This window comes from Loxodonta africana, chromosome 21, assembly GCF_030014295.1.
Source record: "Loxodonta africana isolate mLoxAfr1 chromosome 21, mLoxAfr1.hap2, whole genome shotgun sequence".
Taxonomy (NCBI): Eukaryota; Metazoa; Chordata; class Mammalia; order Proboscidea; family Elephantidae; genus Loxodonta; species Loxodonta africana.
Genome location: NC_087362.1, coordinates 69549746 through 69568290, shown reverse-complemented (window position 1 = coordinate 69568290; position 18545 = coordinate 69549746). Strand labels below are relative to the sequence as shown.

The window sequence follows — 18545 nt, the reverse complement described above, 5'->3', positions numbered from 1 at the left end:
GGACCTGTGGGAGTATAACAAAAACTCTTCACATTCATGTCATTGAAGTCACAGAAGGAGAAGATGAGTACTGTGGAGCTGAAAAAAATATTCAAAGAAATTATAGCTGAGATTTTCCCAAATTTGGCAAGACAGCATAAACATACAGATTCAAGAAGCTGAGCTAACCTTAAACAGGATATACACAAATAAATTCACACCAAGACACATCATAGTCAAACTTCTGAAAACTAAAGACAGAGAGAGAAATCGACTCAACAACACCTAACAATAACACAAGAAACTTACTTCAGATATAACAGTCTAGGCAGGTTGGAACGAAGGGGATGGAAAAAGAGATGCCGTGCAGGAATAGCTGTATTAATATCAGATGAAGTGTACATTAGAGCAAAGAAAATTACCAGGGACATTGTATAACACTGAAAGGGTCAGTCTCCCAAGAAGAAGGACCTAACTGTGTAAGGATAGCAATCCTAAATGTGTAAGCACCAAACAGTAGAACTGCAAAATACGTGAAGCAAAAACTGACAGAATTGAAAGGAGAAATAGACAAATCCACAATTGTTGACTTCAGCATCCGTCTGTCAACCTTGATAGAGCAACCAAACAGAAAATCAGCAAGGATATAGAACTCAGCAGCACCATCAGTCAACAGGACCTAATCGACATTTATAGAACTCTCCACCCAACGGAAGGCACGCTGTTTTCTTAACAAATTTAGAAGAATTGACGTCAGAATGTATTCTCTGACCACAGTGGATTCAAACTAGAAATCAGTAACAGAAAGATAATAGGAAAACCTCCAACTTTTAGGAACTAAACAAAAAACAAGACACTTCTAAATAAGCCATGGATCAAAGAGGAAACTTTAAGGAGCATTGAATTCAGTGAAAATAAAAATACACCATATCAGAATTTGTGAGATGTGGTTAAAGAATTGCTGAAGGGAATTTAAGCACTATGTTTACATTAGAAAAGACAGTAAGTCTGAAATAATTGTTTAAGCTCCCACTCTAAGACACTAGAAAAAGAAGAGCAAAGTAAACCTAAAGGAAGCAGAGGAAAAAAATAATAAAGTTAAGAGCAAAACCAAATGAAATTGAAAAAAACCAATAAAGAGACTCTGTGAAATAAAAATTTAGTTCTTTAAAAAGGTAATAAAACTGAGTAGCATCTAGCAAGACTCCATGGACACCTTGGAACCTAAAAACTTTTGAACCTTAACAGACTTGGATACCAAAGGCACTGCTTATGTTCTAGTCAGTGTACCTAGTGAAGACACAGAGTCTAAAGCCAAACTGCCTGGGTTTGGATGAGTTAATACATGTGATTCACTAAGAGCAGTGCCAGGTATTTTGTAAATGCTAAATAAACATTCCCTACAGTAAGTATGAATGATGATGAAGATCAATAGCATGACCCATTGAAGAGGATTCTAATTTTCACACAGAAAGAATATGTATTATTGCTGCCTTGCTTCTAAACTATACTAATAGCCCCTGAGAAGAAACATCAGGTATACCACTGACAATCCAGGGCTTTCCAGTATACGATACTGCTTGGTTACACATTTTTGGCTGCTCACCAGCAGTGTTTTCACTTGAACCTACGAAATCATTACATTTTAAAACTATGCGAACTTGTCACATAAGCTGTACTTTTTCTAGTAGTAAAACACGTCCACTTGATATAAAAAGAACTGCCAGTATCAAAAAACACTGCAGCCTAAATAAAGGCAAAAACATTTATGTGAAAAAAATTGTTTAAGAAGGAGTTGTTATCCTTAAAGATTTTCTGCAAATCAATGAGAGAAACATTCACAACCGAACAAAAGAGGACAGAGGATACAAACACTTCTTAAAATGAAAAGCATCAAAAAGGATAAAATATGTAGGTGTAAATCTAACAAAAGAAGTACAAAACTTGTACTCTGAAAACTATAAAACTTTGCTGAAAGAAAACCTAAAATAATGAAAAGTATCCCATATTTGTGGATCAGAAGACTTACTGTTAAGATGGTAATACATCCCAAATATATCTACACATTCAATGCAATTTATTTCAGAATCTCAGGTGGATTTTTTTGCAGAAAATGCCAAGCTGATCCTAAAATTCACATGGAAACTCAAGGGACCCAAAGTAGCCAGAATAACCTTGAAAAAGAAGGATACAGAAAAGTCATACTTCCTGATTTTAAAACTTACTGTAAACCTACAATAGTCAAGACCATGTGGTACTGGCATAAGGATAGACATACAGGTCAATGGAATAGAATGGAGAGTCCAGAAGTAAACCCCAACACTTGTGGCCAGTCGATTTTCAACAAGAATGCCATGACAATTAAAGAGAAAGAACAGCCTTTTCAACACATGGGCCTGGGACAACTGAATATCCATGTGCAAAAGAATAAAGTTGGACCCCTTCCTCACACCATACATAAAAATAAACTCATAATGGATTGTAGACCTAAATATAAGAGGTAAAACCATAAAACTCTTAGAAAAGACAATCTACAGAATAGGAGGAAGTATTTGTAAATTATGTATGCGATAAGAGGCTTTCAGAATATGTATATATGTATGAATAGATATATGTGTGTGTGGATACGTATACACACACACACAGATACATGTATAAGGAAGTGCATTCATTCATTTCTTCAGTATTTGTTGAGTGACCACTATGCTCTAGTGTGCCGTGCTTCAAGTGCCAAGGATACAGCAATTAACAAGATAAGGAAGTAATCAGATAAAATGACCTGAGGATGTTTTTAAAAGAATGTTTACAACATTCTTTTAAATGTTGTGTTTAAAATTTGTGGCACGTCCATGTGGTGGGATGTAGGTACCAGCCATCAGCTGCCTTTGAGTCAGTTGTGACTCATGACGACCTCGTGTGTTACAGAGTAAAACTCTGCTCTGTGGGGTTTTCAGTGACCTCTCTTCCCACGTGCCTCTGGGTGAGCTCAGACCTCCAACCTTTGCAGCCGAGCAAGCACATTCACCATTTGTATCACCCAGGGACTCTGGGATGTATGTAGTTGTTTAAGTTTTCACAGACTAGGCGATGATGTGAGAAAATTATACAGTATAATGTGAAATAAGTAAAGTGTTATATGAAATATTGTACACCGTTATTAAATCAGAAACCCTGATGGCATAGTGGTTAAGAGGTACGGCTGCTAACTAAAAAGTCAGCAGTTCAAATCCACCAGACGCTCCTTGGAAACCCTATGGGGCAGTTCTACTCTGTCCTTTAGGGGTGCTGTGAGTCAGAATCAAATCAGTAATATTTCTGTAGGCAGTGGTGTTCAGTTTTAAGTTTAGAGCCCACCTTTCTATTGATTACTGTTTCTTATGTTTTCAGAATTTTCTGAATCTTCTACAGTAAGATACATTGTCTTTATAACCATAAGAACTATGAGTTTGTTTCCCTGCATTTCCATTAACACCAAACAGTAGCACCGAACTGTTGCTGGCCTCACTTTAAATGCTCAATGTAGTTTGTTTCCTTTGAGATCAAGAAAATAAAATCATGGGAAAATCTGATATTCTGCTGAATAAAACTGTTATCTTTTATATGCCAAGGTGAGTATAGAATTGGCTGATTTGAAAGAGAAGAGGAAAACTAGCAGAAAGTATCAACTCTTTATTAAGGACTGTCTTTTTTCTTTGAGACTTTTATTTTTATATTCAATTTGGTTTTGTTTCTTTCAATGTCAGACTGTCAACAATTTTTATTACCTAAGTTGTCTTTAATGAGTGCTTATTCTGCCCAGGCATTTTCATACTGGAGCACATTCTGTTTTTACACCAGACCCTTACAGCAACTCTGTGAGGAAGGCATAATCACCTCCAGTTGAAAAATGAACCAGCTCCAGCACACCGAGGTCCCACAGCTGGTACATGGCAGAATCAGGACCACATTGCAGGGCTTTTGACTGTATGGCCCATATTCTTGACCATACACTCTGCTGTCTGCTACAAACCTATGAGGTGAAAGAGCAAACGGCCTTGCAGGAAGACCTTACGGTCTAGTCAGGTGGATCAGGCCCACATACATATAAAAGGAAACAATATATGATACAGCCCTGAAGCATATAGTGTGGAAAATTAGGAAATAACAGAATACAAATAGTACTGATTATTGGCTTTAGATAGTAATTGTACAGGAATTTAGGAGAGAACCAAAGATTACAAGCTGCGTTTGCCGATTCTGAGACTCCATTTACACCGCGGTTTGCTTCCTGCATTTTGTATTATCCCTGTTGGTTTTCCCTTTAATTACTGTCATTATCAAATTGAAACTATTCTGGTATTAAAACGTAAGGAAACAACTGGAACGTATATGATTTGGTTTCTTGCGTTAGATCGTGTATTTTGCATCATGTGTAACCTGAGACGTATCCAGTCAGTGACCAAAATGTCAGCACATGGTTGTCGCTTGATAAAATCTGCTTGACCAGCTAATCTTTGATCCTTGCAGGTGACATGGCTGTACGGCATACAGATAACAAGTTTATTCCTGGTCTGCGTTCTTCAGTTTTTCAATTCCATGATTCTTGGATCATTGCTTATAAGCTTTAATCTTTCAGTATTAATTGCAAGAAAACTTCAGGTAGGACTTTTTCTGACCTTAATTAAACTTTCTTGGAAAATCGGTTGGTTGAACCTTATTTTGTAGAGCATGTGGAGAAAAATTTAGGAGGAAATTCCCCCTAAAAAGCACTGGTGGTATTAACTTGCCTTTTAGTGACGTGCATGGTGTAATGTTTCTGTTTTGAATCTTCCTGGGGTTGTGCGCAATTCCTTTTTTTTTTTTTTAAGAGAATTGAAAGCTTAATTCATTAAGGGATTAGCCAGAGATGCTTAGTTAAATGCCATTGATTTAAAATTGAAATAAAAGAAAAAATTTTTAAACTAATTTGTGTTTGTGTGTGTGTGTGTGCGTGTGTGTGAACTCAAGAATCGGAAGAATTTGTTACTTGTGGGAATGTATTCCCCACAATCTTTCAGCCTGGCAGACACTTGGTGGCTTGACGTGGTCACCACTCTCTCTGTTCTCCTTTCATACCATGTTAGTAATTTTTAAGTGAGGTAAAATTAACTGTTTTGAGAAACTTTTGAGGATTTAAATAAATTCCTTTACAAATAAGGGGATACCCCCTAGTATAATAAAATCGTATTTGAAGCACTGACCTGATCTTTTGAAATTATCATATAATTAAAGTTTCTTAAATTTACATGAGGTTTATGAGTCATTGTTTTTCCTTAATATTGTGACAAAGCTGTTTTTTTTTCTCATCCTATGACTATTTCTATATCAAGAAATCATTTTATTCTCTGCTTTTGGAAAAATAAATCCCTTTTCCTGTTTGTCTTATGAGTAAGAGATGCTATGGGAAAACTGCCACAAAAATAATGAGTTGACTGTCTAAATACAATAGTTTATCCTTTTAACTTCAGTTATAATTAAGTGTTGTGCATATTTAAACTCTTCAGATACTAATTATATTTGACAATCTCTAACATTAAGAATTGTGAGAAGACTATTATATGTCAAAGAGCAAAGTTTACTTTTTTTGTGTTGTTAGCTTTTTCATTTAATTGCATTACAGCTATGTCTATGATAAATGAATTAATGGATAAGTTACGTAAAGATTTGTTGAGTAAACATATCCCAAGCACCTTCCAAGTATAGACCCCATACTCTGGCTGTGAATTTATAAGGAAAAAAAAAATGACTAGGACATAGTTTCTCATCTAACGGATCTCATCGTTAAGGTACCTGTTTACTATTGCAAATATTAAGACGGTGTAATATCAAGAAGATTAACCCACCGATTGCCATCGAGTCAGTTCCGACTCATGACGATACCATGTGTTCAAGAGTAGAACTGCTCCATAGGATTTTCTTGGCTGTAATCTTTATGGAAGGTCCCTGAGTGGTGCAAGCAGTTTACAACCTAAAGGTTGGTGGTTCAAACCTACCCAATGGCACCACGGAAGAAAGGCCTGGTGATCTGTTACCATAAAGATTACAGCCAAGAAAACCCTGTGGAGCAGTTCTACTCTATAACACATAGGGCTGCCATGAGTTGGAATCAACTTGATGGCAACAGGTTTAGTTTTTTGTTTTTTTAATCTTTACAAAAGCTAGTCACCGGGTCTTTCTTCCACAGCTCCACTGAGTGAGTCATGAAGATTAGTAGGTTATATAAAAAAATATATTACACATAAATTTGCACATATATGTTGCATGATTCAGTGTTTTAATCCTTAAGTAAACTCATCTTAAGTGTTTATGAAGTTATGTTAAAATTTAAGAATTAAAATTCAACTCTTTTAATTTCTAGAAAAATCTGAAAACTGGAAGCTTCTTTAATAGGCTTGGGAAACTTTTATTACATTTATTCTTGGTTTTATGTTTGACACTTTTTCTCAACAACATTATTAAGGTAGGTTAATAAAATGCCATTTAATATATTTCTTAATTTACTCATGCCGTTGGAGAGAATTTTTTTATTAATGTTTTATTGTGTTTAAGGTGAAAGTTTACAGAGAAAATTAGGTTCCTGTTTAATAATATCTACACAAATTATTCAGTGATATGGAGGGAATTCTTTAAACTTTCAATTTCATGTATTTAGTTCTTGCTTTACGAAGTGTATCAGCATTACTGAAGAGTTACTTTTACTTTAAAGAAAAGCTCAGTTTTAGCTTTGTTTCAGTGACAGGGATTATTTTCTTGATTTTAGTCATTGATTTCTTTTCACTCCTCTTTAACATGGTCTGCATTGAACTTACCTTTTGAGTTGTTAAACTTTTAAAAAACTCAACTTTAAAACCATTAAATAAGTATTTCTCTAAATTTAAAATCTGATTTTGAGAGAGAATTTTCTACACTATGGTACTTAAAAAAAAAAAAAGATAAACATGATTCTTATTGGGTTGAGTGAATAAACTGGCCATACTGTATCGTCTTGGCTAGAAAGAACAGTAGAACTGACTTCTGGTCGATATTCTCCAACATTAAAACCTAAAATTAACGATCTTGTACAGCAAAACGAAGCCCTGATTAAGGGTTAAGATCAGCTGCTAACCAAAATGTCGGCAGTTTGAATTCACCAGACGCTCCTTGGAAACCCTAATACTAATGATAATAATAATGGTACTGTAATGAATACATTTTGTGTACTAACCTCAGTTCTGGCTTATTTTTTGTATCTTCATTTTTCTTCCAGTTCAGCTTCTTCTCCCATTTATGCCGTATGGATTTTTCTAAGCCATAGATTAAAATAAAATTATGTGAATTAAAATTATAATCACTAATGATGGACACCAGCATTTTTCCATTCCCCCCCTTGAGGATCACTGCTGTGTCTTGAGTTGTCTTTGGGTGAATGAGTCTCACATCACTTACATCTGCAGCCACAAACGTCAGAGCCAACAGGCTCTGTGGCTATTACGTACCTGGTACAAAGTCTGGAGTTTCAGATCATCATGCTGTTGCTCTCTGGTGAAGAAGATCATACTTCCTGTGCCTCAGCCTTCTCCCTCACCCCAAAACCAGACAGTGTATTTATAAATCTGTTTTACGTATTGAACTTACACACAGAAGTTTGTGTGAAAAGAGGATTCTGTTTGAAAAAAAGGGGAGGGAGGAGAGGGAGAAGGAAATTTGAAAGTTCCTGCTTAAGACATCCCCAGTTTCATGAACTATCATGAACATTTATTAATTTTTTTTTTTTTTTCCCAATTGGAAATTATCAGGAAGCCATACTAAGGCACTAATAACAATTCTTGTTTTCTCCCTCCCCAATAGAAAATTTTAAACCTGAAGTCAGATGAACACATATTTAAATTCCTGAAGGCAAAATTTGGGTTTGGAGCAACAAGGTATGTCTGAATCGACAATCTGTGTTTGCTGTTTTACATTAAATCAGCAAGGACTTTAAAACTTGAGCCATCATTGTACCCTCAACTTAATTGCAGGCTCTTTTTGAGGAAAAATATAATGTAGTTTACTTGCCTTGGATTGAATTTAATACTTTGCTTTCCATTTGTTCCCTAGAGATTTTGATGCAAATCTGTATCTGTGTGAAGAAGCTTTTGGTCTCCTGCCTTTTAATACATTTGAAAGGCTTTCTGGTACTCTGCTTTTTTATGCTTATGTATTTGTTCTGTCCATCACAGTGATTGCAGCTATAGCGGTTGCCTTTCATAATCTCAGGTATGGTATATTTCAGACATCTAACGCTCTTTTTCTAATAAATTTGTTCTGTGTGGCAGAAAAACTACTAAGTTGAAAATCAAAATATCAGACACAGAACAGGGCAGTATTGTTCAGCTCATAGGAGGAACATTTTCAGTTTCCAGAAGACTCTGCTCTCGGATGTCTGTGTGAAGAGTAGTGGATACGAATCCAGGCTGACCTGGCTTTAAGTCCTGGCTGTGTACACATGGGAACGATAGGATCTTTGAGCCACTTATGGAACCTTTCAGTATTTCCACTTCCTTATCTGTTCAAGTAATACTAAGAATATTTACAGGGTTTTGTGAGAAATAAGTCGAAAAAACATAAAGTATCTAGAATATTTTGTAGATGTTAGCTGTCATTATTATTGACTCTTAAGTCTCTATTTTGTTTCATTATTAGTTTCGTATGTGTATCTGCCTCTTTCTGTAATTACCCTCCTCCCCCTTTTTTTTTAAATTTCTCATGAAATATGAAGAGTTAACTACTGTTCATTAATTTTGTTGCATCTTGTCTCAGGGCTCATAAAGTTGGAGTGGACCATAATTATTAGCATCTACTAAAAGTCTTAAGTAATAAGTAATAATTGCCCTTTTTAAAAAACTTAGCATCTCTACTAATCTATTGAAAGAATATTAAGGCTTTTAAAAAACTTGTCAGACTACCTTCCTCTCAAACTGATGGAGGTTTTTGCATTACTATCCATGTTAAATGGAAAGAAACTTCAGTGTAAGAAGTTGAAGCTACTGTCATTTATGAAAACTTAATGAAGCTCACAAGGAAGGCCTTTTTCTATATAGTTACCTTGCCAATTAAGGTGCTAGTGAACTGTGATTCACAGCCACGAGAGAGTCATGATGAGAAAAAGTCATTAGAATGAGGCCAGATCTGTTGAGGTGTTTTATGGTTATTTAAGAATGAAGCAACATTGAACCGTGAAAGTATTTCATTGACTATAAACTAGTTTTAGTATCTTTCAGAAGTGTTCTTTTTATACCTAGCCCAAGATAAAATTTAGCCCTATGAAAATAGATGGCAATTATTCTAGACAGTGTGATTTAATATTCTTCCAGACACACCAGGTGTCAATAGGACACTAGACTGCATACAGATCAGGAGGTTGAGTGGGCCCGCAGCATCTCTGTGAAGTGTCTGCCATGTGCAGTGTGAATCTGTGAGCCGTCTCTGCAAGCTGATTGGCATATGATTATAGAAACAGAGTTTAGAGCATCCTCATCTACCAGGTAGGGACATTAGGACTTTTATTAGAGAAAAAGCACTACATTAATTAATTTAAGAATTACAGTGTCGTCCTATGAATTAAAGGAGCCCTGTGGCGCAGTGGTTAAGCCCTAGGCTACTAATTGAAAGGTCACCGTTTCGAACCCACAAGCTGCTCCTTGGGCCAAAGATGTGGCAGTCTACTTCTGTAAGGATTACAGCCTTGGAAACCCTATGAGGCAGTTCTACTCTGTCCTACAGGGTCACTATGAGTCGCAACCAAGTCAACCGCAGTGGGTTTTTTCTTTTTTTTTTTTTTTTGGTTTGGTAATATGAATTTACTTTTAAGTAATTTGGAGGATATTTTATCAATGCCAAGTATTTAAAGTATTTCTACCTTTTTTGTACTAGGAAGGGTGACACTATTACGTTTGTACAACATATCTGCATTAGCACGAAGGATACAACTGAAAGAGGCCTTGTGTTCTGTACTCAAGGGATTAATGAGAGCCTTTCAACTTGGTGGAGAGGTGGGAGGGACTTGCAGAATTCTCCCAGCTATCACCAGAAGATGAGAGCACATGCCGTTCGTTTGTCTGGAGTAGCCTCTCAGTATCAATAGAGAAGCCAGGGCTTGGGTGTAATATGTAACATATTAAGTAAAAGATTACTATCAATGGTGAAAACTGCCTTATAGCATCATTTTAATTTTCTTAAGAATCTAGGATGGTGGGAAGAAGATTTTTGGAAATAAATGTTCTCTAGTTACACACAGAAGCACGGTACCTATCCAAGCCTATTGGGTTATATGAAGGATCAGTAGGGCCTTTAGAAAGTATTGCTTTTATCTGAAGCTAGTGGCACTACTGCTGTTTTCTTTTTCCCTCAACAACAAATTGTGTAACATCTGAACCCACGCATGGTTAACATCACTCAAGTGGAGACAACCAGACTGCTTCCCAGTGTTACACAATTCAAAGTACGCCATATCCCCACACAGCACACATCCTTGCCAAAAAAAGCACTTGAGTTTAGTCAACCTCTAGGTCTGATTACAGGTTTATAGGAAACATGGGAATGTAGAGATGTGTGAAACGCCATTACAGGGAGACAGTTAAACCCAGAGGTGCAGAGAGTTAAGGACAAATGATACATTTTCTTCAGCAAATATATGGCCTTAAAAAAAAAAAATGGAGAGATACTATTATACATTCAAAGATATTTAAAAAGACATATCAATGAAAGGGAGCCTTGGTGGCACAGTGATTAAGAGCTTCGCTGCTAACTGAATGGTCAGCAGTTCGAATCCACCAGGTGCTCCTTGAAAACCCTATGGGGCAGTTCTGCTCTGTCCTATAGGGTCACTATGAGTTGGAATCAACTCGACGGCAGTGGGTTTGGTATTTTGGTTTATCAATGAAATCCAGTGTGCAGGCTTTGGATCCTGAATCAAAGAAACTACCTGAAAAAAAAACAATTGCAGTAAACAGGGAAAATAGAATATTAACTGAATGTTAGATAATGTTACGGAATTATTGCTAATTTTATTGGGTGTAATAATTTTGATAAAGCTATATTTGATAAAAGGAGCCCTGGTTGCACAGTGGTTAAACACTTGGTTGCTAACCAATATGTCTGTGGTTTGAACCCAGCAGACACTCCACGTGAGGAAGTCTGCTTCCATAAAGATTACTGCCTTGGAAACACTATGAGGCAGTTCTGCTCTGTCTTATAGGATTGCTGGTTGCTATGAATCGGAATTGACTCAGCTGCAGTGGGATTGGTTGTTGGTTTGATATTTGATAAAAGTCTTTTTTTGTTAGACATACATATTTGTAGGTTAAAAATATAGTTATTGATTCATACAAGGGCTGAGTGTCAAGTTTATGGATACATTTTGCTTTTACTTATTTGTGAAAACTTGGAAAATACTAGTAATGATTTGTAAAACATCTCTAGAGATCTCCTAGTTTTGATGATTTTTTCCTCTTATAAAGAATTGAAGTACTTTAAATTTTTACTTAAAATGAAATCTGTGAAATTCTCGTTCTGATTATTAATGCATTTATATTATGGTACTTTTAGCCTCATAAATTCAAAATTGATCAGTGTTTGTTTATTTCATCTTAGGAAAGTAATACATTTTTAAAAATGTATGAAAGCAGAAGTTTCTTGTATATTCTTTTAAAAAGATTTATCTAAAGTTACATACCCAGCTTAATTTGGTGTGTTTGCTATTTTATTTAGTGATTCAACAGATCAACAATCCATGGGTAAAATGGGAAAATGCACAATTGAGCTGAAACCAGAAACTGCCTACAACCTAATACATACTATTCTGTTTGGATTCTTGGCATTGAGTACAATGAGGTATTTTTGTCTTGTCTATTTGTTCGATTTTTTTACTCAGCCATTCTTTACTTGACATAATTTAGAAATATAATTTGGAAGCTGACAGTCATCTTCATTAATGAATATTATTCCCTTAAAATTGCTTTTGCTTACTAATGTCTTTTCCCAGTATGAAATATTATCTTTGACCCATTTTTTCTTAATCAGAAGCAGTCCCCTATAGCTTACTTATGTGATAGTTCACAAAGGACACTGAAACCAATAGCTGGCTCTTCAGCAGATGGGTTCTGCATATGTCAGTAAGATTCTACTGTCACGGACTGTAACGCTGCCTTTACAGTGGTCTGAGACTCCACGCTTACACACAGCCGGTACTTGCTGATTTTTGCATATTTCTGCTCTTACAGAATGAAATACCTGTGGACATCACACATGTGTGTGTTTGCATCATTTGGCTTGTGCAGCCCTGAAATATGGGAGTTACTTCTGAAGTTGGTCCATCTTTACAGCCCAAAGAGGGTCAGTGTTGTCCTTGTTTTCCATTTCACACCAGTTCATTGTTTTTCAGTAGTTGCCTCTACCTCAGTCTGATAAAATGGACACTCAGGTTTGGAGCTGAAATAGGTAATTGATACATTATGATTTTATAAAGAATTCTATTTTAAATGTATCATTTTTTCTCAGGTCTTAAGTCAGCTGTGTTCATTTGACTATACTAAAAAGCACAAAAAAGAAAATTAAAAATCACCCAATAATTCTATTACCCAGAGTTATCACTGTTATTATGCTAATGTATTTTCCTAAAAATAATCATTAATAAGAGTATGGTAATGATTAATAGCCTACAAATGCAATTTTGAGTTGTTCTGCCCTATAAACTCACTAGGTGGCAATATGGTAGAAGCTATAAATATCTTGTAAATGATTGGAACCCTTTCATTGACCTAGTTGTTTTGTGTATTGGAGACTCAGGCTTTATTAAATGACATTTCTATTGCTTAAAAAGAAAACAACCATATGTTTACAAAACAAAGCCATAATGCAAAAGTATTCAAAATACTTGTAATCTAAATAGTGTCTCTCTCATGTGTAGATACGTGTAATTCGATATTCAGTACCGATATTAATACTGATGTATCTTTGCCATAAGGTAAGACTGACTTTCCTCATTCTTGTCGTTAATCCATTCAACTGAATATATGCTTTGGCTCAATGTCTTTGTGTGTGACTTGGCAAGCAGAGTAGCTATGGAGATTATAGTAGGTTCGTGGAGGTATAAATGTCTCCTTAGCTTCCCATAGCAATTGGCATTACAGGAAAACTGATATTTCTCAAATACCTCTTAACAAGTAAAAAAATTATAGCAAAAACTACTAGGATTTAGCTGTTCTAAATTAGTTCTGGTATGTAAATCTTAATATTCTTAAACTTTGAAAATAAAGATGTTTTCAAACCTATTTTGAGGTGAAGAAAGAAGATGTATTTTCCCCTGTTGCCTGATTTTTAAGAGATTAAATGTAAGTGATTTTTAAATGTTTTTTTAAAAATGATTTTTAAATCTTACTTTAATGTGCGTATTTTATTAAATGGTTAAAATCGTCTTTGCAGCAGAGCTGGGCACTTATGAATAAGTACAGTCTAAGATTAGCCTTTTATCTGTTCTTTGGTTTCAATAGGAAATATGAAATTCTTCCTATTCTCAGTTGACTAATTTCTGAAACAATGTTAACCGTGGTTCAAGTCTGAGAATATAAAAGTGAGTCATGGATCAGGTTGACCACTTGGTGACTCTTGTCACATCATCAAGATTCAGAGGCTTGAATTTTCCACCTGGGAAGGTAGCACAGATTATTTTATCAAACTGAGCTCTAGCCCTCTCTTTTTAAAAAATCTTACATGTTTTTTAAGTTCAGATTCTTTTTCAATTTTTTTTTTTTGTAGTTAGAATAATAGATTTCAAACTCTACCATGTAGAGCCCCTGGTTTGGGAGATCTTGAGGGTCGAGGGCAAGTCACCCACAGAGAGGATCAACCATAGCAGCTCCAGCTTTTGGTTTTAATTTGCATATGTTTTCATGTAAGATTTTATTTCAATCAGAGGTTTTAGGCTAAGGGAAAAAAAAAAAAAAAGGTTGGTAATCACTATTTTGGATGATTCTATGGTAATTTTTTTTGTGTGTGTATTTTTAAAAATTATGTTCTTTCTCGTTCCAATTTGTCAGAAACATTTACTGTTACGGGCAGAATGCTGTGCTAACTCCTAGAAATACATTTCTGGCCCCTGCCTCTGCAAATTTTATTACTCTAATTTTTTTTTTTTTTTAATGTAAAGAAGTAAGTTATTCAGAACATCTGGAAAGTAACAATTAAGGAATTAGAGTATATGTTTAATAATGAATCAGATGAATTTACCTTTACACATTGATCCTGTGGTAAAACACTCTCCTCACAAGAGAGATGCAGCTTTGCAAGGTTCTTGTTTCACCACTAAAAATGTAGGCAAACTGTCACTATCTTTCCCAATGTCTTTGTATGTGTAGGCTAAGCTGTTTTATATCTCAACAATTAATTTAAAATTTTGCTGTTTTTTTTTAAAGGTATTTGAGGTCTCTTGTTCTTGATAAAAATAAGGAAGCTTATTATAGGAGAAATAAACTATGCTAGAGAGCAATTGGTTTTCAGAGTGTGTTCCCCAGACCAGCAGTACCAACCACCTGGAACTTGTTAGAAATTGAGATTCTTGGGGCCCCCTCCAGACCCACTGAACCAAGAACTCTGGGAGTGAGGTCCACAAATGTACATTTTAGCCAGTTCTCCAAGTGATGCTGATACCACTGTCAAGCTTGAGAAATACCAACTATAGAGCAGGGTTTCTCAGCAATGACTGTTGACATTTGGGCGGGTAATGCTTTGTTGTAGTGGACTGTGCTGTGCATTGTAGGATGTTTAGCAGCATCCCTAGCATCTCTGTAGAGCTACTAGATAGCATCCCCCTTCCCATGTGACAACCAAAAAAGGCTCCAAAACATCCCCTGGGGGATGGGGGTCACCCCTCCCACCCCCTGCAGTGAGAACCACTGTTGTGTAAAAACCAATGATAGCACTGAAAAAGCCATTATTGCCAAGAAATCTTTGTTGATTTCCCCTGAAAAAGAGAGTTAGTACTCTAAAGAATCCTCCAAAAAACTGTTGGGCAGGTCTCTTTCAGTACAGGACTTAAGAAGGAATCCTGACACGTCCATCTTTCCTTATATAAAATAGTTCCGATGATCCAGTTTCTCAAAATTTGTAAAATATGAAATTACAGAGAAAATATTTTATATGTATATATATATATTTTAAACCCATTGTTGTTGATACAATTCCAACTCATAACGACTCTATAGGACAGAGTAGAACTGCCCCATACAGTTTCCAAGGCTGTAATCTTTATGGTAGCAGACTGTCACATCTTTCTCCTGCTGAGTAGCTGGTGGGTTCAAATTGCCAGCCTTCCGGTCAGCAGCTTTAAACCTGAAACACTGTGCCACCAGGGCCCCATTTATCTGTATAATAGGGTTACTGTGAATCCGAATCTGTTTTTCAACTATTGATTTTTCTGTAAGTAATGTGAATTCGTGTCTTTCAAAGCCTGATTGGAGTTTTACATAGCAATTTTAATGTCTGTCTCAGAATTGCTTGAACACAGTACCCATTTTGCTATATCTTTCTTTTGGATAATCCTATTTAAAAGGGAAAAACATGTACTAGCCTCCACATTGAAGTCAAGAGTTTTAATAAAATTACTACTCTAGTTTTCAATAACCTATTTAGGTTGCTGAAATCTCATGTAAGCTATGGCTGATAGTTTAAAAACAGTCTTTAGTTAATTTAACACTGACTTTCACATTAAGGAGTTTACTATGAGAATGTTACTAGATTTTTACATTTTCAGAATTAATTCTAGCAGCTTTCACACTAGAAAAATATCTAATAGCCATTGAGGTCACAGATTTCAAAATATGTTTTATACCAAAAGATTTAGAACATACCATTAAAATCAGATATTCTGTTGATTATCAGAATTAATAACGGGTAGCTGAAATATTACAAGAGTATCATCTAATCAATAGTTTTTACTACATCTCTTCTGAAAACTGGAACCAGATGTGTTGACATCTGGTTTCCCATTTCCAGCAGTTTTCTTTGTTCACTCACCCAGGAGACAAGATGTGAAAGGGCAGTAAAAATGACCAAAAATGAGAAGACAGAGTAAGAAAGTGATAGGTCTAAAGCACAGCCATTGGTCAGTCAAGTGCTACCTTGGTTCTAGTTGTTAGTTTTGCCATTGAGTCAATTCTTGGTTCTGGTTAGTGGTTCTTAAATAAAACTTATCATCTTTTCAACATCACTGAAACATAAATACATTATCAGTGGTCTTCTGGTATAGTATGCCAACATATGGAGTGAATTCTGCAGTTAACCTGAGGAGGTATATAGATGATCGAGTCTTTTCAGTTGATAAAACAATTATGACTGAATTGTTGGATTAAACATACATAGTTATATTAGGCAGATGGTGAATTCAGAGTGTACTTTCACATTTTATCTGCATAACCTTATGTAACTCAAGCTACCCAACAGACGCCAGTGGTGTAGATAACCAAAACCAAACCCAGTGCCGTTGAGTTGATTCCGACACATAAGCGACCCTATAGGACAGAGTAGAACTGCCCCATAGGGTTTCCAAGGAGCGCCTGGCAGATTTGAACTGCCGACCTCTTGGTTAACAGCAGGAGCACTTAACCACTACGGCACCAGGGTTTCCCAGTGGTATAGATATAACTTTCAAATGTACCTGATTTTCCTGCAGAGTCCTACTTTCAAATATCCTTCCCTCCCGCTGTGCCTGTAATCAGTATACATCGAACTATCTGTCTAGATTTGAACTGAATTTCTAGTTGAGAAAATATGATCACCGTGTTACACAGCGAAAAGGGGGCTGGATTTGGAGTTAGGTTCCAAGTCTGCCACTTTGTGATCTGGACAAGTCAGGTTACCTCTGTGAGCCACCATTTCCTCGTTTGTAGAATGAAAAATAAATAGCAGTGACCATGATGCCTGCTGCATCATCTGCCTCAACAGGTTATTGTGGGGAGAAAATGGAATTCTTTATTTGGAAGTGTTTTTGCAGCTATAAAATGGTGTTATCTCCCACACATCTTTGTGGAAATGTTAACAATACCATTGTAGATAATAAATCATATGCAGTCTCTCCTTTTTTCGTTTAATCTTAGTGATAGTTGTGGGCATGGGGTGGATTTTTGCTTTTGTTTTGTTCTGAATTTCAGTTCTGGCCAGGAATGATGGATGAACTCTCCGAGCTGAGAGAATTCTATGATCCAGATACGGTGGAGCTGATGAACTGGATTATGTAAGGAGACTTTTTTTAACCTTTTAAAATTTTAAGTGCTTTTTAAGAGTCACTACAGACCTCATTTTTTTTTTTTTCCTTCTGAATTTCCTTGTGAAGAAACATTCATTCCTAATATGTTTTTCTTTAAAAGTCTGTATTTGGAAGTAATTTCTATCCATTCAAGAAATATTCTCTTCCAACCACAGTTTCAGCAAGAAGGGAAGATACTGTTTGGAGAGAAGAACAGACTAGGGGGATAAATTTCAAACCACCAACAGAAATGGAAACAAAATTTTAGTTTTCGTCTTTGTTAAAACTTCAAGTTTTATACTATTTTTCTGCCACTTTTATCTTTATCATTTTCTTTCACTTTACTACCATTCAGTCTCTATTCTGACATTTGAAAGTTTTCCTTGTCAATCATTTAAAAATTGTAGTGTAAGCAACTGTTAATGGGAGACATAATGGCTCAGTTCAGATTTCATTTGAACTAATTGTACTGTCCAAGCAATATGATTGCCAACCCTATCGTCCAGGAAAATTTAAAATACGGAAATTAGAGCTTTTCCTCTACTGGTGCTTGTTTTTGCCTGCCCTTGGTTACTTTGCTTCAGCCTTCAGCCTCAGAATGAAATTCGTGTGTTTCAAAGCTTTGTTAATGAAACCTACCTCCCACGCGCAAAAATAAGCTCTTCCACCCCAGCCTCGTTTCAGTGCCCTGTGATACTCTCTTTCCCTACTTTATAAACAAAAAGCAGCAGTATACTTATTCACATGGAAATAGATGTCGCAAAGCATACTCTGAAAGCATTGGCTGTGTTACTTCCATCACTTAGAATGTTAGTAAGCCCTATTGGCACTTGCTCGTGACTAATGTTTACTAACCAGTACAGTTTAGCACTGCTTGTGTATTAAGAGATGGTAAATGCTTGCTAGCTTGGGTCTCCTGAGTGCAATACACAGATTTTATAGAGATTTATGTCTAAAATATATATGTGGCTTTGGTCCCAATGTCGGCCTGGGTCTGACTAGATGCAGTGAGTGTAGTTTTTCACCTGTCTCCAGGGCTGAGAGAGCTAAGCAGTGCTTTGTCTGTTTATTTATTTAATTTTAAATCATGGCAGATAATTATAGAGTAAATAATTCCTTCAGTATTTATTGTAGATAGGAAAAGAGGATTATTCATATAAAGAAAAGCTAATTACTTTTGCATTAACTGTAGTCAACTGGAAATTTACATCTTGTGCATCTGAAGGTGAGGCTGATACTTTCTATTTTTAAAGTTATTCCGTTGAAATTAATGCTATAGGGCACCCCCTCT

At 35.9% G+C, this 18545-nt stretch overlaps 1 protein-coding gene across 8 annotated transcripts in view; it reads left to right on the top strand.

The window, feature by feature from the left end:
* Positions 1–18545, top strand: part of DPY19L3 (dpy-19 like C-mannosyltransferase 3) — a 75666-nt gene that overhangs the window by 42834 nt on the left and 14287 nt on the right. For 7 of the 8 annotated variants that reach the window (XR_002787317.2, XM_064274106.1, XM_023555656.2 and 4 more), the window contains 8 exons: positions 4486–4617; positions 6356–6457; positions 7825–7898; positions 8074–8232; positions 11725–11847; positions 12237–12348; positions 12923–12979; positions 17160–17242. Coding sequence is in view for 7 of the 8 variants with exons in the window: in XM_064274106.1 (XP_064130176.1) it covers positions 4486–4617; positions 6356–6457; positions 7825–7898; positions 8074–8232; positions 11725–11847; positions 12237–12348; positions 12923–12979; positions 17160–17242 (842 nt within the window). In the remaining variant the exon portion in view is untranslated. The remainder of the gene's footprint in view (positions 1–4485; positions 4618–6355; positions 6458–7824; positions 7899–8073; positions 8233–11724; positions 11848–12236; positions 12349–12922; positions 12980–17159; positions 17243–18545) is intronic. The other variant, XM_023555657.2, reaches the window with a different exon arrangement.